Below are 19,771 nucleotides of genomic sequence, written 5' to 3'. Positions count from 1 at the left end.
AAAAAACTAATACCTTCAAGAGTCCTTTGAAAAATATGATTATTAATTAATTAATTAATTTTAAAAAATGCTCCAGACCACTGCCATTTGAAATGCAGTTGTTTTTCATTCCCACTGCAGGGACTTAAAAGTTGGATTTCAAGTGTGATGATGATGATGATGATGATGATGATGATGATGATGATTCAGGCCCTCACATGTAGGACTTTTAAGTGGAAAGAGAATGGAAGACTGGAGTATAATTATATGACTGGAAACTGATCAAGACTGCCTTTAGAATTCAGCCTCCTGGCCTGGTGTGGCGGCTCCTGGGTCAATGATTGGCAATCCCTTGGGAGGGGAAGAAGAAGTAAACTGCAGAGTGTTCCTCGTCCCTTCTTTCCCTAAAAGCAACAGGGAGCCACAGCAGGCTGACCCGGGCTTCACTCTTCAGACAAGCTGGGGTCTCTCTGCAGGACCACCAGGACCACACAGCTAAGCACAGACGACTCACAGCTGAAGATTAACTGCCACTTCGAAGAGCCACACAGAGATGAATACTAACCATAACACCACTGACTGAGGGCTTGCTCTGTGTCTGGACCTTGTCTCATTTCAACCCTTAACAGTTCTATGAATTAAGTGCACATTTTTATCCTCAATTACAAATGAAGAAAGTTGGAACTCAAAGTGGTCACCCTCTAGTCACCAGTTAATTCTTGTTAAACTCCTGTCAGGTGCCAAGACTATAACAACTTGGAGCTCCCCCTCCACCTCCGCCAACTGCTGCCATCGGGCCTCTCAGGCCCCCTCCTTCTCCCTCCCAGACAATACCCATCATCCTGTAAAGACTGGAAATGCTAATTCACACAACTAACCCAAAACCACTAAGATATTTTAAGAAAACATTATGTTCTTCCCATTTTTCCTTTCCAACCTGGTTTGGATTAAATATGATCATGTATAAGCCTTTCACCAGGTCTAGAACAAAATAAGTACTTAGTAATTGTTAGCTAGTGGTATTCATAATATAATTGCTCATAATTACTGTGATAGGATTTGTGTTCTTCCATAAATTCAGGCCTAACCAATTATCCAAAACTCCTCAATAAGTATCTCAGTGTCTTCACACTCTATGATGTCCTCTCTTCCATTCTTTGAAGGTCAGTGTTTTGACAGTTTACTTAGAGTGTTCTATTTCTGCAATTCACATAATTGCCCAGTAAAAGAATAAAGTTAATTCCTTTCCCCGCAAGACGACCAACGCGGCATTTGTTCTGTTTAATGTCACTTTGGATTACTAAGAGACATAAAAATCCCCAAACATAAACATCATTAAACAAAAACCTATTCAAGTGGAATACAAAACACACTACAGGGTCATTATTAATTCCTTAAAGTTTTTCTTTGGTTGTTTCTTTTGTTTCTTTTTTGCTTTTTAAACAACTCCACCCAAAACTCAAAGCACAGACACTCAAGTGCAGACGAAAATAATCACCCTGTCCCCGGCGTGAGCTACAAAGGCCAATGCCCTGGGCATCAGCATGCCGGGGTTTACATGGATCATGTACTTGCTGGTTTAAAAGATGAATCATCGTGAGTGTTTTAATTGTGTTTATATTGCTTTCTAAAATATTGTGTTTGAGGGTTAAAAATAAAACCTGTGAACAGCACAGATCTGAAGAGACAGAGGGGCTTACGTGTCATTTAAAAAGTAGAGACACATCCTTCAGCACATGGCACCAATTTTCATCAAAATGGTTCTGCAGTCTTACCAGACATTGTGCCCCAGAACTGCCCATCTCAACTGTCCCCAGTCTGCAAGTCTGGCTTTCAGCACAGAATCCCAGGACTGGACACACGGGAAAGTCAGAGAGAACAAGAAAAAGGCCTGGTCTGTTTAAATGAGCCATAGCACGATCAAGAAAAGAATAGATGGTCAGACCAGCTTAAGTCTGCATCCTGGCTCCCCCATTAAGTCGCTGAGCCACCTTGGGCAAGTTATTTAAACTTTCTGTGCCTAAATTCCCCATAATATCTACCTTGAGGGGCTGCTTCTAGGATTAAATGAGATAACTTCTATGAAAGTTCCTGGGCTAAATCCCTTATTTAAAACCAAAGCCCCAGTCAGTGAGCCCAGGGACTAAACTTTGACCTTAATACATATTTCGTTCTGTCCCTGCAAGGAAAACCTGCTGGAGACACTCTGTTCCGTGCTGCGGGATTAGAAGTCACAGGCGAGGTGTTGATAGAGGGGAGATGCACTGATCAAAGGTTCCATTAAATAAGAGTCACTGCGTCTTCCCAGACTGAGTTTGTACTTTCGTGAACTGTCATATCAAGGCACACAGCAAAGAGAGCAAGCTGAATTATACATTGCTAAAGCAATGAGCTCAGAATCATGAAAAATGCTGAGAAATTAAACTTCCCTGTGTGTATAAATGCATGCCTAAGTGTTAATGTGAACGTAAGTCCAAGGTAAAGCCATGAAAGTGGAAAATTTGTTTAAATCTTTGTTTAAATCACAATTTTAGATGTCTTTAAATTTTAGGCAACTAATCATCTGCCTATATTTTCCCCTTGATCTCCATGGGAAACAGCATAGTAGGTGCTTATGATCATCACTGTACAATGTCTGAGATAAATGGCCCCACCTCCCTTCAAAACTAGATAGAATAACGCCATACATTACCCATCCCGGTTCTTTCAAAATCTCTTGGAACACCTGACTGGTTATTCCCACTTAGGACAGTTTCACAAATAATAAATAAATAAATTCAGAAAACAAAGACCATCTTTCAGTTTTCAAATTTAAAAAAAAAAAAAAAAAAAAAAGGAATGCATGGAATGTCTCCACTGAAAGACCTCAACCATGGCTTTGCATCGAGAAAGCGCTGGGGTCAAATGGAGGTGACCGCGACATGGAGAAAGCAATGGTCAGTGTTTCCTGAACTCTGCCCCAAGCCTGTTGTATTGAGTACTAGGCAACCAATCACCTTGCAAATCTAAAACCAGCAGCTCTCCCCGAGTATACTCATAGGTCCAGTGAGAGAAAGCCAACATCAGCTCCTCCAAGGCGCTGCTGGGGGCAATTTCATCGCCATTGTTGTTGTTGTACTTCCGGAACTCCCCCATCATATACTTCTCAATGGTGAACCACTGGTTGGCAGAGTGGCAGTAGATTAAGAAAACTTCCAGGAACCTACGAGGAGGAAAACGAGGCCACAGTTCCTCACAAGGCAGCACAGGTGGGGTTTACATTACTGGAAGGTCAGCAACAGGGGAGATTACCTAACTCTGGTCAGATGCAGCCTCGATGCGCATGCCCTTGCCTTTCTATGAAATGCAAAGAGTAGGGGGGTTCCCACAGTTACCCACCTCCCTTCCCTTTCAGGGGCCCTCCAGCTCCTTTATGAGTACCAAGCTCAGCTTCTCTTGCTGTGTGCTATCACATTCCTTGTAAATGAAACAACAAAGCTTGACTAGAGTCCTCAGCACTGAGTCATGATCGGTCTTGCTAAATGAGTGCACGTGTATGGAGACATAAGAGTTCATTCTTAAAAGGTTCCTAATTTCCATAAGATATTCAGAGAAGAAACTGCCTAAAATAAAAATGATTTTTCTGCCCTGGCCAGTTTGGTTCAGCGGTTGGAGCGTTGGCCCATGGACCAGAGAGTCCTGGGTTCGGTTCCCGCTAGGGGCATGTACCTCGGTTGCAGTTTGTCCCTGGCCCCCATTGGCGTTATGTAGGTGGCAGCCACTCGATGTATCTCTCTCACATCGATGTTTCTCTCTCTCTTCCTGCCTCCCTCCCTCCCACTCTATCTGTAATAAATGTTAAAAAATAAAAATTTAAAAAAGAAAGATTTTTCTGCCATAATGTTCCTGGACACTAAAAACTGCATCCAGGACCTGCCTGTCCCACATAGACAGGTCCGGTCATGGCCTCTACATGAACTACTTTTTTCATAAGTTAGTGATTTCTGTATCCCTGGGTTGTCTAGTTCTCTTTTTACCAGTCTCCAGAACTATGGAAAGAAGAACCCCCAAGAAAGTATTGGGGACCTTCCCCACGGGTCTTGTATATCTCACGGCTAAGAGGGCTGACAAGAATGATAGAAATTCCTACATAACGTGAAGGGTCAGAATACCAATATTTCTCACCTTGGTGCATAGGGAATGGTTTGGGGTTTCACTTGGTTGAAGGTATAGATTAGTTTTTGAGCAGCTCTTTGTTGTTGAATTTCCTACAAAATAGGGAGCATTGATAAATATATATATATATTGGTTTACTATCACATGCCTACCAATTAATGATTATCGAATTATTAGAGGCCTCCCAAGTGTGATTTTCAGCCTTATTCAGCTCTCACCACTCCCACTCCAAAAAGCAAAAGCTCTACAAAACAAAAATAACAAAATATCACCACCTCCAAAAAAGAGCAAGTCCCCTTTCTGTTGAAGACAATGGCCTTCAGTCGAGGGGTAGCCAGATGTCCCTTCTCTGACTGGCCTGCCTGGGCTCTGGGGCTCTGACTTACCCTGAGGCAGAGGTGAAGCACAGTGCTCTCCTGGAAGATCTTGTGCCATGTCTGCACAACCTCAGGAAGAAAGGACTTCACAATGAAAACCTGCCCCGGTTTGAGCACGTGGTCCTCAGACCAGGTGCTGATGACGCGCATGGCTTTGCGGAGGCCGCCATCGAACTCCTCTCGGGACAGCACCTGGATCATTGCAGTTCTCCCGCGCTTGGACCAAGAAGACATGCTTCTATCAAGAGTCAAAGGGGAACTCTCCTCCAGCCTGTAGACGGTCACTTCTTCCCCGGCTGCAAAGAGAGGTGCAGGTGAGGAGTTCAATGAGATCTCATGTCTGTGACACAAAGAACATCCTCAATACCAATTCAGAATCAGTTCAGTTTCCCAAATGATCAGAGGAGAATGAGAATTTTGCCTACACAGGAACTAGTAGAAAATAAAGATGTAGATCCAGTCGTGTTGTTATGTTATTTATTGTCCAGTAAAGAGAGAGATGGGGAGCCCTGGCCAGGGTGGCTCATGGTTATAGCATTGGTCTGTGCATTGAAGGGTTGTGGGTTCAATTCCCAGTCAAGGAATTGGGTCCATCCCTGGTCCCAGTCAGGGCACATGTGGGAGGCAACCAATCAATGTGTCTCTTTCACATCAATGTTTCTTTCTTTCTCTCTCTCTCTCCCTCCCTCCTTTCCACTCTCTCTAAAAATCAATGGAAAAAAAAAAATAGCCTCAGGTGAAGATTAACCAAAAAAAAAAAAAAAGAGGAAGAGGGGAAGAAGGGACAAAGCATCAGATGATACACAAGAATGAAGTTGTTGCCATGGCTGGTTTGGCTCATCAGTTAGAGCATCAGCCCGTGGACGAAAGAGTCTCAGGTTCAATTCTGGTCAAGGGCACCTCGGTTGTGGTTCAGTCTCTGGCCCTGGTCGTGATCATGCAGGAGGCAACTAGTTGATGTGTCTTACTCACATCGATGTTTCCCACCCCACCCACCACTTTATCTGAAGATAAATGGGAAAATATCCTCAGGCTAGGATTAAAAAAAAAAAATGAAGTTGTTCATAAACAAAAATAAAATGAAAGTAGTAAGGATATTATAAACAAAAACAAAATATTAAAGACAAATACTTCCAAAGAGATAGCTTAACCTGGTGTTTGTCATTATCATTCCCCTTATGAGCATTAGACATTTATTCTGACTTGCCCCTCCCATGACATTTTAATACCAAAGATACACTGTGTATCCGTCTATGTGCTGTACATAAATATATCTGTGCTTTATACATAAAACAAAAGGGATGTTTTTGCTCGCTTGGGGGTGATATGACCCCCACTGAGAACGCCAGTAAAGTTAGACAGAGTTAAGTTCATACCCAAAACACTCTCCGTCCTTCCTTTGTGCTTTTGAGTAAGTTACTTAAAGCCTTACTTTCTTTATCAGTAAAATGGGAGTGAAAATAACACTCACCGATTTGGGTTGTAAAGATTAACTATGTTAACCTGTCCAATATAAACCAGAACCTCAGATACAAACTCAATCCAACTTAAAAAAAAAAAAAGACACAAAATGCTCTTTAACTACTATACAGCTTCACTTTTAGGCTGTACGGGAAACAATTGAACAGGAAACAATTCTTATGCAGTGTGTATGCTTCATAACAGAAGTAACATATTCTATACACAGCTTCTGCCTAGCCTGTTTCATTTTCTCCTTTCACCTCTGCTTCAAATGATTATTTTTTTATGTGAACACTGTAACTACTTTACCAAGAAAGGAATCTCTTTGCTCACTCTTGCACTGAACCGCCTACTAAAAAACATATCTAGTAAATGCTTAGTAACATATTTTCAAGTATTCATTCTTGGTGCCCAGATAAATGCCACCGAATATCTCTCTGGAGTTCTAAATCCCTAGAGGATTTAGGGCAGTGACTGAGTTGCAGAACAAGCCGTGGAGCCAAGGGGAAGGAGAAGGCACCCGCATCAGCAATCAGGAGCCACCCGATCGGTCCCCACGCAGGAGTGTGAGGAGAATCGGGATCTAGGACGGTGTGGGGACCCGTCGCATTGTCGACTGGCCAGGCAGAGAAACTGGTAGCCTTGGCTAACGCGAGCTTATTTTTCTTTTACTCCAGCCTTTTAAAATGAATTTGCTCTCTGAGCTAAGTGCAATTAGTCTACATGAAATAAAGCGAATAAAAATATACAAAGCATTTCTCTTCAGATGCCTGTTAGCTTTTACTGTATTGACATTTATCGCTTTCTTCTGTGTTTATTACACATGGTTGGTCGGTTCTTTTCTTTCCTACTTACTTCCAGCCTGAAATCAGTGAGTGCCAGGTGCAACATTATTGCTTTTTTTCCCAACTGCTGCTCACTGTAGGGCCCATCCCCACAGCATTAGATGTTGACCCTGGATGCCAGCTGGGCGGTTAACAAGAGTCTCTGTTTTAGGAAATTAATCTCCCTAAACTGCAACCATCAGCATAACAAAATTTTCAACTATAGTGATACATAGTGGTTTCCCCTTTGATTTATGCATACATTGGCACCGCCTCAAGAAGGTAGAAATGGCACTCACCAAACAGTTGGATGGGTGTAAATGGTATGGTCTGAGAAAGCCTCATTAAATTGTTCCTTTCAATAGCTGCAAACAAAAACCGATTTACTGTTTTAAGTATGCATCAGTGGGCTGATTCCACAGCAACACACACCCCCCCATCAATATAGTCATAGAATACCAAAGTATTGCATTTAAAAGACCCCTCATTTTTACCTTTATCAAAAATATTCTACAGTACTTAAAATAAAGTACGCCTTAAACAGGATATCCCCATTTTAGGAACAAGATTATATAACATAGTCTGAGGTAGAGCTGTCCCCTCCACCCTCCCGAATACCAAATCACATACGAATTCAGACACATATGAAACTTTCTTTTAAAGCTCATTCTAATCTGTGGTTGTCTTGCCCTGGTTTTTCTTTTCCAGAGCAAACCTAGTGCACAGTGGACTGTGGGGACATCTACTGTTGACTTTGCACAGTTCACCGTCTTTTCCCAGAAACAGCTGAAGACCAGTTTTCATTAGAAGCAAGTGATCTGCATTTTCCTGTTAAGAGTTCTATCCTAACAGATCAGAGTCAATATGAGTTATGTGTTCCTCACCAGAGACGTTCTTAAATTAACAACTAAAGTCAAAATAATGGATTCCAGCTGAGCTAAAAGACCCAGTTGTAATATGAGACTAGAATGTGGAGTCTGGAACCCACTAAAGCACTATTCACCAAATAGGAGAATTCAGGATAAGGGCGTCTACTGCGGGACCCCAAACATAAGACTTTGATATAATAATAATAATGGCAATTATCACACCATCAAACTCTTATGCATGTACTGAGCTGTAGATTGTCTCACCCACTGCAGCAAGCAATGATGCCCAAAAGACCACCCAGTGGCAGGAGTCCCATTGGTTGTTAGCACTGCTTTGCATTCATTGCTTCCCTCTTAATTCTCAACTAGCCCACTGGCAGACTGTTCCTCAGGAAGGGCACGTACAATGATTCCTGCTTTGAAAGAAAGACAGCTGAAGCACTGTGAAGCCATGTTACTTAGGAGAGTCAAGACCCATGTCCCCTTGTTTAATAACATCTTTGTAAAGTGTCTTTGTTGAATTTACTCTGTGGAGTTGGCATTCATTTGTTGGCAACATTCCCTGAGGTCCCAGTGAGGGTGCAAAACCCTCCCTCAAAGAAGTAGTCTCAGGCCTGTCTCTTCTCTAATCCAAAATTTGGAGAACTCTGCCTTTGGGCAGGCTTTGAGCTTGTAAAGAACAAGTCAATCTCAAGGTCATTTTCCCTTCCCAATATAACTTGCCAACACAAACTTAAAAAAAAAAATTCTTTTAAATCTTGTTTTCCCAAGTCAATGGCAAGGTAAGATATCTAAATATTCTTCTCATCAGGGTGAACAACAACCTTTCAAGTCGGGAGCCATATCGATACCACAAATTCAACATTTCTGTTTACAAATGCAAAGTCACAGATGTTCAGCTCGGTTGACATGTCTCTGTGCACAGGCATCCTACCTGAATAATGATGGTGGGGCTCTTGAGGGCTTTTTAAGGAGGCCGAGATTTCTGAAATTATAGAGAAGATTGGCACTTTAATTACTTGGCTGGAGATAAATACATGCTCCTGATTATATTGCCTTCAAAGTTATTATTGAACAGGTTAATCAGAATGGCTTCTCAGTATTCGGAAAAGATTGCCTAATATCCTTTAACCACATTATTGTGCATGGTATCCTGACAGCTTCCAATCATCAATGCAATATCTCCAAACATATTTATATGGGGAATTGAAGAAAGACAGGTAATATTAGCCTCAAAGATCTATTTCCTCTGAACCAATTATACCTCTGGGTTGCAGAAGGCACTCAGCTGCCCATCACATTTCACGACATCCCAGAAGCACAATTCTCTGAGCTCCCAGCCAAGATGCAGTACCCATATAAAGACATTATTAATATCAAGTTATTAGCAGACTACTTCACTGACCTAAAATGACAACAAAATGATGAAAACACATTAAGAGGGATGTACTGGAAACAAAGGAGTGGGTGGAGAATACGACACCAAGGGATCTGTTTGGTTACAGGAGGACTGTGTGCTGGGAACACCTCCTGCAAGTTTAACTGGTTCTCCATTATGTGCTCAAGTCCTAAATTACAACGCTCCAGAGAAATCCTTTGCAACAGTTTTGCCATTTCATAAAATCAAAATTAAAGTGGAGAACTTTAGTCTCATGGTGATAACTGCTTTATACCTGGTAGAGTAAGCAGCAATAATGAGTCCAATTTCATAGGTTTCTCTGACTCCTTGTTGCTGGCTAAGGAAAGGAACAAAAATCCCTTCCTTTGGGGGCACCTGGTAAAAAGTAGGATCAGCAGAAAAGGCTCTTCCTTTCAGAACTCATTTAATAATAATAATAATAATAATAATAAGTATTCAGCTCCCACTACAGGTAATGCTAGGTATGACAGACACAAAATGTGCCTCCCACCCTAGAGAAAAGCAAATGTGAAATAGTGGGAGAGAAAGACATGTGAACTATAATCACAATCCAGTTTGCTAAGTTATATAATAGAGGTGTAGACAGAAGCTTATGGAACCTTCATAGACAAATAATGTGAAATCATTTAAAGAGTATGGTCATCTAAGTCTGATAAAGCTCAGTTTCAATCCTGGCTTTACCACTTTAGGAGCTATGAGATTTTGTTCGTATTGATATAGTACGTATTTATTGAACACTTACTATGTACCAGACACTGGTCTATGCTCAAGAGAAATAGTATCAGTGAACACAGATAGTCTCTGGCTATGTTCTAGTAAAGGGAAGTAAAAAAGTAAACAATTAAATACTTGGTGTAATACACACACACACACACACGTGTGTGTGTGTGTGTGTGTGTGTATAAATGTATTAGGAAGTGTGGGAGATAAGGAGTTTACTATTTCACAAACAGTGGTTAGGCAAGTCCTCTTTGACAAGGTGAAATTTGAGCACAGACCTAAAGGAAGAGAGGGGGCGAGTCATAGGAATAAATGCAAAGCATTCCAAGCAGAGGTTACAACAAGTGCAAATGCCCTAAGGCAGGACCATGCTTGCTGTGTTAAGGAGGAGAATGTGGCCACAGTGGACTGTGCTGAGAGGAAATGAGGTTGGAGGTTGGAGGAGGGGGAGCAGATCAGCAGGCCCTTGTAGACTGGATTTTGCTTTACAGAGTGAGATGAAACACCATTCGAACTCAAGAATGACTCGATTTGACTCGCAGGTTAGAAGGGTTATTCTGGCTGCTCCCTGGAAACAGACAAAGAGCAGTAGTTCAGAGGCTACTCTATAAACCAGGGAGGAGGTGAAGAATGGTATGTGGAGGAGGCAAAGGGATCAGATATTTTGAAAGTCTTACTGATGGTTGAGACATGGAGATGTGAGAAATGGAAGACAAGTATGATCACAAGACTACGGCCTCGGCAACCGGAGGGATGGTGTTGCCATGTCCTCAGATGGAGGAGGAGAGGGGGGGAGCATTTTGTTTGCGATGCCTCCTCGACACCACATGGAGGTGTTAACGGGCGGGCGGTCACGCTCTGCATGGCAGAAATATTGAATGAAAGGGCTCATGAACATGAGCCTGGAAATCTGGACTGGGGCCAGCCTGTCAGGAGAACAAGAAAGACTAAGCAATCCGCAGCCTATCCTGGAGGCAAAGGGAAGCCAGTGAAGGTTCTATATAGGTGATGATTTATTGCTCAGAAAGATAATTCCAGTAGGAATGTGGACAAGTTTAAAGGAAGAGAAAATAACCACAATGTTAACACAATATCAAAGACAAAAGAAAGTATACAGCGCAGTTGGTGTGGCTGAGTTGGTTGAGCATTGTCCCATGCACCAGGTCGCAGATTCAAGTCCCAGTCAGGGCACATGCCCGGGTTGTGGGCTCCATCACCAGTAGAGGGCATGCAGGAGGCAGCCAATGATGTTTGTCTTTCATAGATGTTTCTATCTCCCTTTCCCCTCCTCTCTCTGAAATCAATAAAAACTTATTTTTTTAAAAAGGATAGTATACACTTTTTATTTAGGAAAATAAACATTGGAGGCTTGAAGGCAGGTTTAGAGCAAAACAGACAGCTTCTAAAGGTGAGGTGGGGGTAACAGAAGGCAAAGCTGACAGCGAGAACAGCGGTGTGGGAGGACACTGGAAATGACTCAGATGTCCAGCTTGTGAAGGAAAAGGGGCTCTCAGAGAGCCCAAGAGTCGGTCAGCAAAGAAACAGAAGGACAGCCAGGAAACAGCAGCCTCACAGGAACTTAGGAAATGGATAAAACGGTCAACATCACCTGCCCCCAGTTTGATAAGGACGAAAAAGAGGTCATACGACTTAGCAGTTAGAGCTGGAGTTTATGTAAGGGGTGGGGATAGACACCAGGGGCTGATGAGCAGATGTGAACACCGTTTCAGTTAACTTGGAGGTGAGGGAAAGGAGCGGCAGTTTGAAAGCTAGGTCAAATCAAGAAAAGATTACTTTCTTCTTTTGTATAGAAAATGACTTTAATGTGTTTGTGGGTAGAGAAGAAATTGACTGCAAAGGGGGTGTTGAAAAACCCAGCAAGTAGAGTGAAACAAGACCTTAGGAAAGAAAGGTGCCCAATCGTCATCAAGGGTCAAGAATATGGAAGAGCTCGTAGGGTGGTGACGTTTAAGATTAACTACGGAGAGTGGCTTTGCCAGGGAGTTGTCTCACATGACTTAGCCCTACTTAGCCACTTGGGTCTGAGTCCTTCTGAAAGCATATAGGAAAAGGGATCCATATGTAATCGTATAACTGGCTGTTAATGAGCAATGTGTAAGAAAGTGACAGAAAAGTGGTTGAACGGTCTGAATGAACTTGGAGAGAAAACTGGGAAATCAGTCGAAAACAGGTGATTCAAAAGATTTTAAACCTGCCCAGCAGGCGTGGCTCAATGGGTTCAGCGTTGTCTCATGCACCAAGAAATCACAGGTTCGAGTCCTGGTCAGGGCACATGCCTGGGTTGCGGGCTCGATCCCCAGTAAGGGGCGTGCAGGAGGCAGCCGATAGATGTTTCTCTCTCATCAATGTTTCTATCTCTCTCTCCTTCTCCTTTCCTCTGTCTCTAAAATCAATTTTTAAAAAAGAATTTAGACTAGATAGCAGTCCTGATTTATCTGGAGAAAGACATTCAACTTTCTACTTTTCTACTGAACTTTCTACTTTGCATAGTAGACTAAAGTCATAGAATTTCAAGAACTACAAAAATCTCAACAGAAGAGTAAACATTATCATTAATAAGACAAAAACTAAAAATAAAACGTTTAAATATAAAAACTTACTGCCAACTCCATTTGAACTTCTCAACCTGTTGAAAAATTAAAGTTGTTTAGATAATGCTTTACATTTTTCAGTGATCAAAGAAAGAAAAAGTATGAGAAACAGTAACAATACAGAGTCTATACATATATATGTATGTAGGTGTATCTTTCCTTGAAAGAAAAGTATCAGTTACCTTTGACTCCTATTTTTGTCAATAGAGAAATAATTTACAATTATTTTCATAGAAAAATGAGCACCAGCCCGACTGGTGTGGCTCAGTGGATTGAGCATCATCCCAGGCACCAAGAGGTTGCTGGTTTGATTCCCAGTCGGAGCTCTTGCCTCAGTTGCAGGCTCAATCCCCAGTAGGGGGCGTGCAGGAAGTAGCCGATTGATGTTGACGATTATCTCTCTCATTGATGTTTATATTTCTCTCTCCCTCTCCCTTCCTCTCTCTCATCAATATTTCTGTCTTGCTCTCTCTCCCTTCCTTTCTCTCAAAAAAAAAAAAAAAAAATCAATAAAAAACATTTTAAAAAAGAAAAAAATGAGCACCAGATATGCATATAATTCATCTACTATGTATGACATAAGCTAACTGAAAAGCAGTTGTTGGTTTTTCATTTTAATTAACTATGTAATCACACAACATATATAAAATTTAACTGTGTTAAATTTAAACTGTGTTGTTCTGGATCAAATGAACTAAAGGTTCCTGAACTATGCAAAGCAGATGCCTACAAATGAGTCTGCGAATGTCTCCAGACAAGCCCACAAATCAGTTTCATTAGCCCACGTGGCCCCTAAATGTTCACAGGCTGAAATTAGCTCTCTCTAAATTGCTACTTGCCCTGCTCAAGTGCACAAGTGGCCATGGGCAAATCTGAGTAAATGCATTCAAAGAATATCTCCAGTATTTAAGGTCCTTGGGGAAGAAAGTACAATTACAATTATTGTTTAATTTCATGCTGCAATAACCCACTACTCTGCATGAGCACAGACTACTGAACCTTTGGGAGAAGAAAGTCACATGTGCTTTAAGTCTAGAGGCAGGCTTGCACAGAGAGACCCTGATGGGAGCTCCGGGAAAAAAGGTCATCTCTGACGGAGCTGACTGCAAACTAAAGTCGCATTGCACCTGCTTGGTATCAACGGCCGCTTTATAGAATAGATGGTTTTGAATTCTTCTTGTATGGCTGTATGGATAGTTAATTTGATGATATAACTGGAAAAGTCCAGAAAACACTACAAACAAAATAGAATAATCATTTAGTTTTAAAATTGTATTTCTCTGAATAAAATGACAGGATACTTAGGTCTACAACCATGTGAGTTCTCTATCTCCTCTCTAGATAATGTCTCCCTATCTTTCTTTTTCTCTCTGTCTCCATCCTTTTCAAAGAGTTACTGACTTGACAAACACTTGGGATGTTAATGAAAAAACAGAAATAAAAAATGTCAACCTCATAAACAACAACAAAATTTTTTTCAAACAATTATTTTTAAAACTAAAGAGAAACACATCATCAGGTCTTTAGTCTCAGGCTTTTTCTTTAGGTACAACAGCTTCATGTCTACTCTTGAATACAAATTTCACAACTTCATCCATCAGAAATGCTCTGACACTCATTCCCCATGTGCTTTTTCCACTTGGGAAAGATAAATGGTCAATATGTTGTAGTAGTAGGTGCTACATTATATTCTTAAAGGGCGCTGAGATGAGGTCTTGTTGCCAGAAACAGGAAAATTTGGAGAATAAATGCTTTTCAGTTCTTGCTAACAAAAGAAAAATATTGTCATTGAATAAACACTGTTTTTTTTTTTTTCCTTTTATGACCAAATTAAACTTGTGTTCCCAATCAAGTTAAAAATATGCCCTGGATCCTCGGGTGAGGATCACACACACACACACACAATATGCACAATATGCCGTGACCGGTTTGGCTCAGCAGTTAGAGCATCGGCCTGTGGACCAATGAGTCGCGGCTTCAATTCTCAGTTGCAGTTTGTCCCTGGCCCTGGTCAAGGTCATGCGAGACGCAACAACTCAATGTGTCTCTCTCATATCGATGTTTCTCTCTCTCTCTCTCTCTATCTCTCTCTCTCTCTCTCTCTTTCTGTCTCTCCACTTCTCTCTCCTTTTCTCTCCACTTCTCTCTCCCTCCCTCCCACTCTATCTGAAGATAAATAGAAAAATATCCTCATATAAGGATTAAAAAATTAAATAAATAAACAAATAAAAACAGAAGCCAAAGGTGCTAAAGACAGAGATTTAGAAATACTCACAGGGAGTTCCTATCGAGGCTGGTGCTCCAGGAATTCTGCAAAGAGTTTTTTCTCAGATCCTGAGCAAAAGGGAAAGGTCATTATATGTTCACCCAACATTCTCCCACCCCAAGCTTTCAATAACATGTTTGCAAAGCACACTCCTTGGAAAGTATAATCCTTTTTTATTTTTCCTCCTCTTCCTGTAGCTCATTATTTCTCTTTTACTTAACATACTAAACCTAGGCTAGGATGATGCATAATGTTAGAACAAAATCCAAGTAACTCAATCTGTTGAATGACATTACCTTTATGATGACAGCAAAGAGAAAATGTATTGTTTAAAGGATTTTACAGAAGTGAGAGTGAACATATAACATCAAAAAAAAGTGATGGTCAACACTGACAGGAAATATCAGTCACTACATCATTATGTCCTATCATCAGTAGATTATTGTTTCAGTTAATTATTTAGAATAACCTTACCCTGGAATTATCTCATTCTATCTCCCATTTAGACTCAACTCTTGTTTCTTGAAATTTAGAACACTCCCATCATTACTCTAGGCATTTTCATTGGTGTTATTTTTTGTCATCCACTATCAACAATCTCACAAGAACGGCATTAGCTCCATTTGAGAGATACAGCTATGGAAGCTCAGTGGTTATTGTGGTACACAGCTTTGAAACCTAGGAAGTGGCAGAGCCAGGATTGGACAGGGTAGACAGGTCCCTGCCTCCAATTACCTTCAAACAATATTACATTTTGTTATCAAAACCTTTCACAGGTTGCATTTCTAGAACATCTGAGGCCATTAGTATACATTCATACAGGTAATGTGTACATAGTTCCCAGGTTGGAGATAATGTTCAAACCAAACCAAAATTAGATTTTTGGCTTAGTCTAACTAGATCACATTCCCTACACAGAAAGTAAAGTGGGCACATTTTTGTAGATGGTAAGAAAAACAGAGTGCAAAATAGGAGGGCCTCAGTGTTGGAGAAACACTGAGGTCCTTTACCCTGCAATGCCCAAATCCCCTCCAACACATCTGCAAAGAAGTTTGCTCAGCTTGTTTGACTAACCACACTGAGGAACTTAGCACTTCCAGAAATAAACCATTCCATCCTTGGAAAGCTCTACTTGCTAAATATTCCTCCTCGAATTGGGCTGAAATCTGTCTCCCAGTAGTTTCTATATGTTGATTCTAGCTATACCTCTTAAAAGCGTATTGAAAATAGTTTCCAAAATTCCTGAGTTCTTTCTCTTCCATGCCAACAGTGCACAGGATAAATTATTGGGTGAAGAGACAAACTGCAGAAAGAAGAACAAGGGATGCATAAAGTGTAGAGGTGGGAGAAGAAAACTGAACAAATATGCAAAGCAAAGATTTAAATGTAATATGTAGAAGCCAATTAAAGGACATAAAGGTAAAACAGAGAGTCAAGGAATTATGTTGTGTGCATATATGTTTTTCTACAAAGTAGCAAATGCAAAATTTTACCTCTTGAGACTGCTTTAGATAATCACTGACTTGCACAGCATGCCGCTCGATTTCTTTAGTTTTCATTTGCTGGTATATGTTAGGTTCTAGACCTTGTTTAAAAAAAAAAAAGAAAAAAAATACAGAATACATGAAAATGTGTTACTTTCAAATGAAATGATGTGAACAGAGTGTATTCGTCTAAATTTGAATATAGTTTGTTTTTTTTCCTTTTGGTCAAGTTTTACCAAGATTCCCGTGTCCTTATTTTTCTCAAGTGGTTGAAAGCTATGTATCTTATTTCTATTCTTCAATAGTTACCTTGACATTTATAACATTTACTTCTCTATCAAGTCAAGAATTAAATTATCCATAACCTGTCCTATAAAACAATGCCTTCTGTATATATTTTACGCTAACCTTGCCCTGCACCCTACCATTCATGCTTTATTTAAAATACCTGAAGTTTTAGTTCCAAATTGTTGAGAATCCTTCCATAACAACTGTATCAAGCATCATAGTGGGCCACTTAAAAAAAAGAGAGACAAAACAAAAGGAAGATAGAAAGAAATGCCAGCAAATAGATTTAATTTTTAGACTTTTCTTTAAAAAGATGATGAGAATCATTATTGATATTATTATTTTTTTATACCTGGTACCTACAGAGTCACTGGCATATAGTAGTTGAGAATAAGTATAAGTATAATTCTGAGAATAATACTTATTAAGAGTCCCTGACTAAACATAGGAAATAGCAGTTGTATTTTCTTTGGGTGGGGGGCGAGGAGAAAGAAGGGGAAATTGTATTGTGTAGGCGGTGGACAGTGCCCTCTATAGGAATGCTGATTCCCCACCCCCCCGCCCCGTCTCCTTGACTGTCTAGCCCACTTAATAGGAATGACAGCAATTTACAGTTACAATTACAAAGTATTTCTCAAGTCACTAAAAAACTGGTTAATTGAAGGCAGTCCAGACACACACTTCCTTAGACTATTTCCCAGCAAAAATGTTACTCGTGCTAGCAGTCTCACATCCGTGAGGTTTGAATGAACACTGCTCAACGTTTCCTGGTGATCCACCTGTGGGATCTTCTAACAGCAGTATCCATAGCAACAGTTATATTTTCTTTCTAATGGTTTTGTGCTGAAAAAAAGTACACAAGAAGGACGAAAAAAACCTATCAGAAGAACCACAAAATTTCATATATGATATTTGTTATAATATCATAAAATTATGATAATTCTGGTTGCAATGATAGCAGAGTATCATAATTAAAATAAAATACCTATAGAAAAAGCTAAAGAACGTACGTTTCCTTTTCATTGTTAATTTCCTCAGAACTTTTATTTAAAGAGAACTACCTAACAGGGCATCTCCCCACCCTCAAACTTTTATTTATTTTTAAATTCTTTTCAATTAACTCGTCTTGTACAGGTTTCAAAAAAACAAGATTTTCAACTCATGACATGCTTCAAGGAAGACACTGGGTCTCTTTCCCTCCTCATGCTAGCCAGGCACCCTCTGGCCTATTTCCCTAGGTCTCGTCTGCCCACTGATCATCGGACTTAATGAGATTTTTTCCCAGACCCCTCTGCCACCCTCCTCCTTCTGTTTGAAATTCACTGGGGACATAATTTAATAATTTGAGGGGAAGGAGGGTGGGTGAAATGGGTGAAGGTGGTCAAGAGGTACAGACTTCCCAGGGACAAAACATACAGCATGATGACTATAGTTAACAATACTTTATTATGTATTTAAAAGTTACTACGAGAGTAAATCTTTGAGGTCCTCATTAGAAGAAAAAAAAAATGTAGCTATGTGGAGATGAACGTTAATTAAACTTGTTATTCACCAATACATCGCCTAGTGCAAGAGAAACAAAGGGAAAAAATAATAATTGGGGCTACATCAAACTTAAAAGCTTCTACATGGCAAAGGAAACCAGCATCAAAATGGAAAGGGAACCCCCTCTTTGGGAGAACATATTTGGCAATGATACATCAGATAAGGGGTTAATATCCAAAATATATAAAGTACTCATACATCTCAAAAAAAGACAAACAGTCCAATTAAAAAATGGGAAGAGGACCTAAATAGACACTTCTCCAAACAGGACATGAAAATGGCCAAGAGACATATGAAAAAATGTTCATCGTCACTGATCATCAGAAAGATGTAAATTAAAATGACTATGAGGTATCATCTCACACCTGCCAGAATGGCTGCCATCAATAAATCATCAAACAAGTGCTGGTGAGGATGTAGAAAAAAAGGGGACTCTAGTACACTGTTGGTGGGAATGCAAACTGGTACAACCACTATGGAAAACAATATGGTGTTTCCTCAAAAATTTAAAATGGAACTGCCACCCAGCCAGTGTGGCTCAGTGGCTGAAAGTCAATCCATGCACCAAGAGGTCACCAGATCAATTCCCAGTCAGAGCACATGCCTAAGTTGTGGGATAAATCCCCAGTGGGGGACATGCAGAAGGCAGCTAATGGATGTTTTCTGTCATCGATGTTTCTCTCTCTCCCTTTCCTTTCCTCTCTCTTTAAAATCAATAAAGAAAAATAAATAAATAAAAATGGAATTGCCATTTGACCCAGTAATTCCACTTCTAGGAATATATCCTAAGAAGCTTGAAACACCAATCGGAAAGACTATGTGTACCCCTATGAACACACAATGGAATATTATGCAGCTGTAAAAAGAAAGATCTCTTTTTTTTTTTTTTTTTAATCCTCATCCGAGGACATTTTTCTATTTTTTGTACGGACAGAGTGGAAGGGAGAGAGAGGAAGAGAGAGGGAAACATCGATGTGAAAGGGACACATCGAGTGGCTGCCACCCGCACGACCAACCAGGGCCGGGGACAAACTGCAAACAAGGTACATGCCCTTAGCTGGAACTGAACCCGGGCCTCTCTGGACCGCAGGCGGACGCTCTAACCGCTGAGCCAAACCGGCCAGGGCAGAAAGATCTCTTATCCTTTGAGACAACATGGAGGGATCTGAAGAGTATTATGCTAAGCAAAATAAGCCAGCCAGAGAAAGACAAGTATCACATGATCTCACTTATTTATGGAATGTAATGAACAAAATAAGCTGATGATCAAAACAGATCCAGAGCCCTGGCCAATTTGGCTCAGTAGTTAGAGCATCAGCCTTCAGTCCAAAGAGACCCGGGTTCGGTTCCTGCTAAGGGCACGTACCTCGGTTGCAGTTTGTCCCCAGCCCTGGTTGGTCATGTGGGTGGCAGCCACTCAATATGTCCCTTTCATGTCGATGTTTCTCTCTCTCTCTTTCTCTTCCTCTCTCTCCCTCCCACTCTATCTGAACAAAAAATGAAAAAAAAAAAAAAAAAAAGTCCTCGGGTGAGGATAAAAAAAAAAGATTCAGAGACATGGAAGTAGGGAACAGACTGAGAGAAGGGGGGTGGGTGGGGCAATGGGAGGAGATAAAGCAGAGAACTTCTATGCATGTATGTATAACCAACAGACACAGACAATAGTGTGGGGAAAGCAGGAGGGGGTGGGAGGAGAGGAGGGGGGTCAATGGGAGAAAAAGGGGATATTTTCAACAGTAAAAATAAAAATAAAAAAATAAAAAAACTTGTA

At 40.6% G+C, this 19,771-nt stretch overlaps 1 protein-coding gene across 1 annotated transcript in view; it reads right to left on the bottom strand.

The window, feature by feature from the left end:
- TRPM6 (transient receptor potential cation channel subfamily M member 6) overlaps window positions 1–19,771 on the bottom strand; it is a 188,612-nt gene that overhangs the window by 17,121 nt on the left and 151,720 nt on the right. The window contains exons 31-38 of the mRNA XM_036261056.1: window positions 16,177–16,268; window positions 14,693–14,751; window positions 12,427–12,452; window positions 8,600–8,650; window positions 7,096–7,161; window positions 4,521–4,807; window positions 4,144–4,226; window positions 2,976–3,181 (exon numbers count right to left, since the gene is read on the bottom strand). Of these exons, the coding sequence (XP_036116949.1) occupies window positions 2,976–3,181; window positions 4,144–4,226; window positions 4,521–4,807; window positions 7,096–7,161; window positions 8,600–8,650; window positions 12,427–12,452; window positions 14,693–14,751; window positions 16,177–16,268 (870 nt within the window). The remainder of the gene's footprint in view (window positions 1–2,975; window positions 3,182–4,143; window positions 4,227–4,520; window positions 4,808–7,095; window positions 7,162–8,599; window positions 8,651–12,426; window positions 12,453–14,692; window positions 14,752–16,176; window positions 16,269–19,771) is intronic.

Source organism: Molossus molossus, unplaced genomic scaffold (genome assembly GCF_014108415.1).
Source record: "Molossus molossus isolate mMolMol1 unplaced genomic scaffold, mMolMol1.p scaffold_m16_p_14, whole genome shotgun sequence".
Classification (NCBI taxonomy): Eukaryota; Metazoa; Chordata; class Mammalia; order Chiroptera; family Molossidae; genus Molossus; species Molossus molossus.
This window is presented reverse-complemented; position numbering and strand designations above follow the sequence as displayed.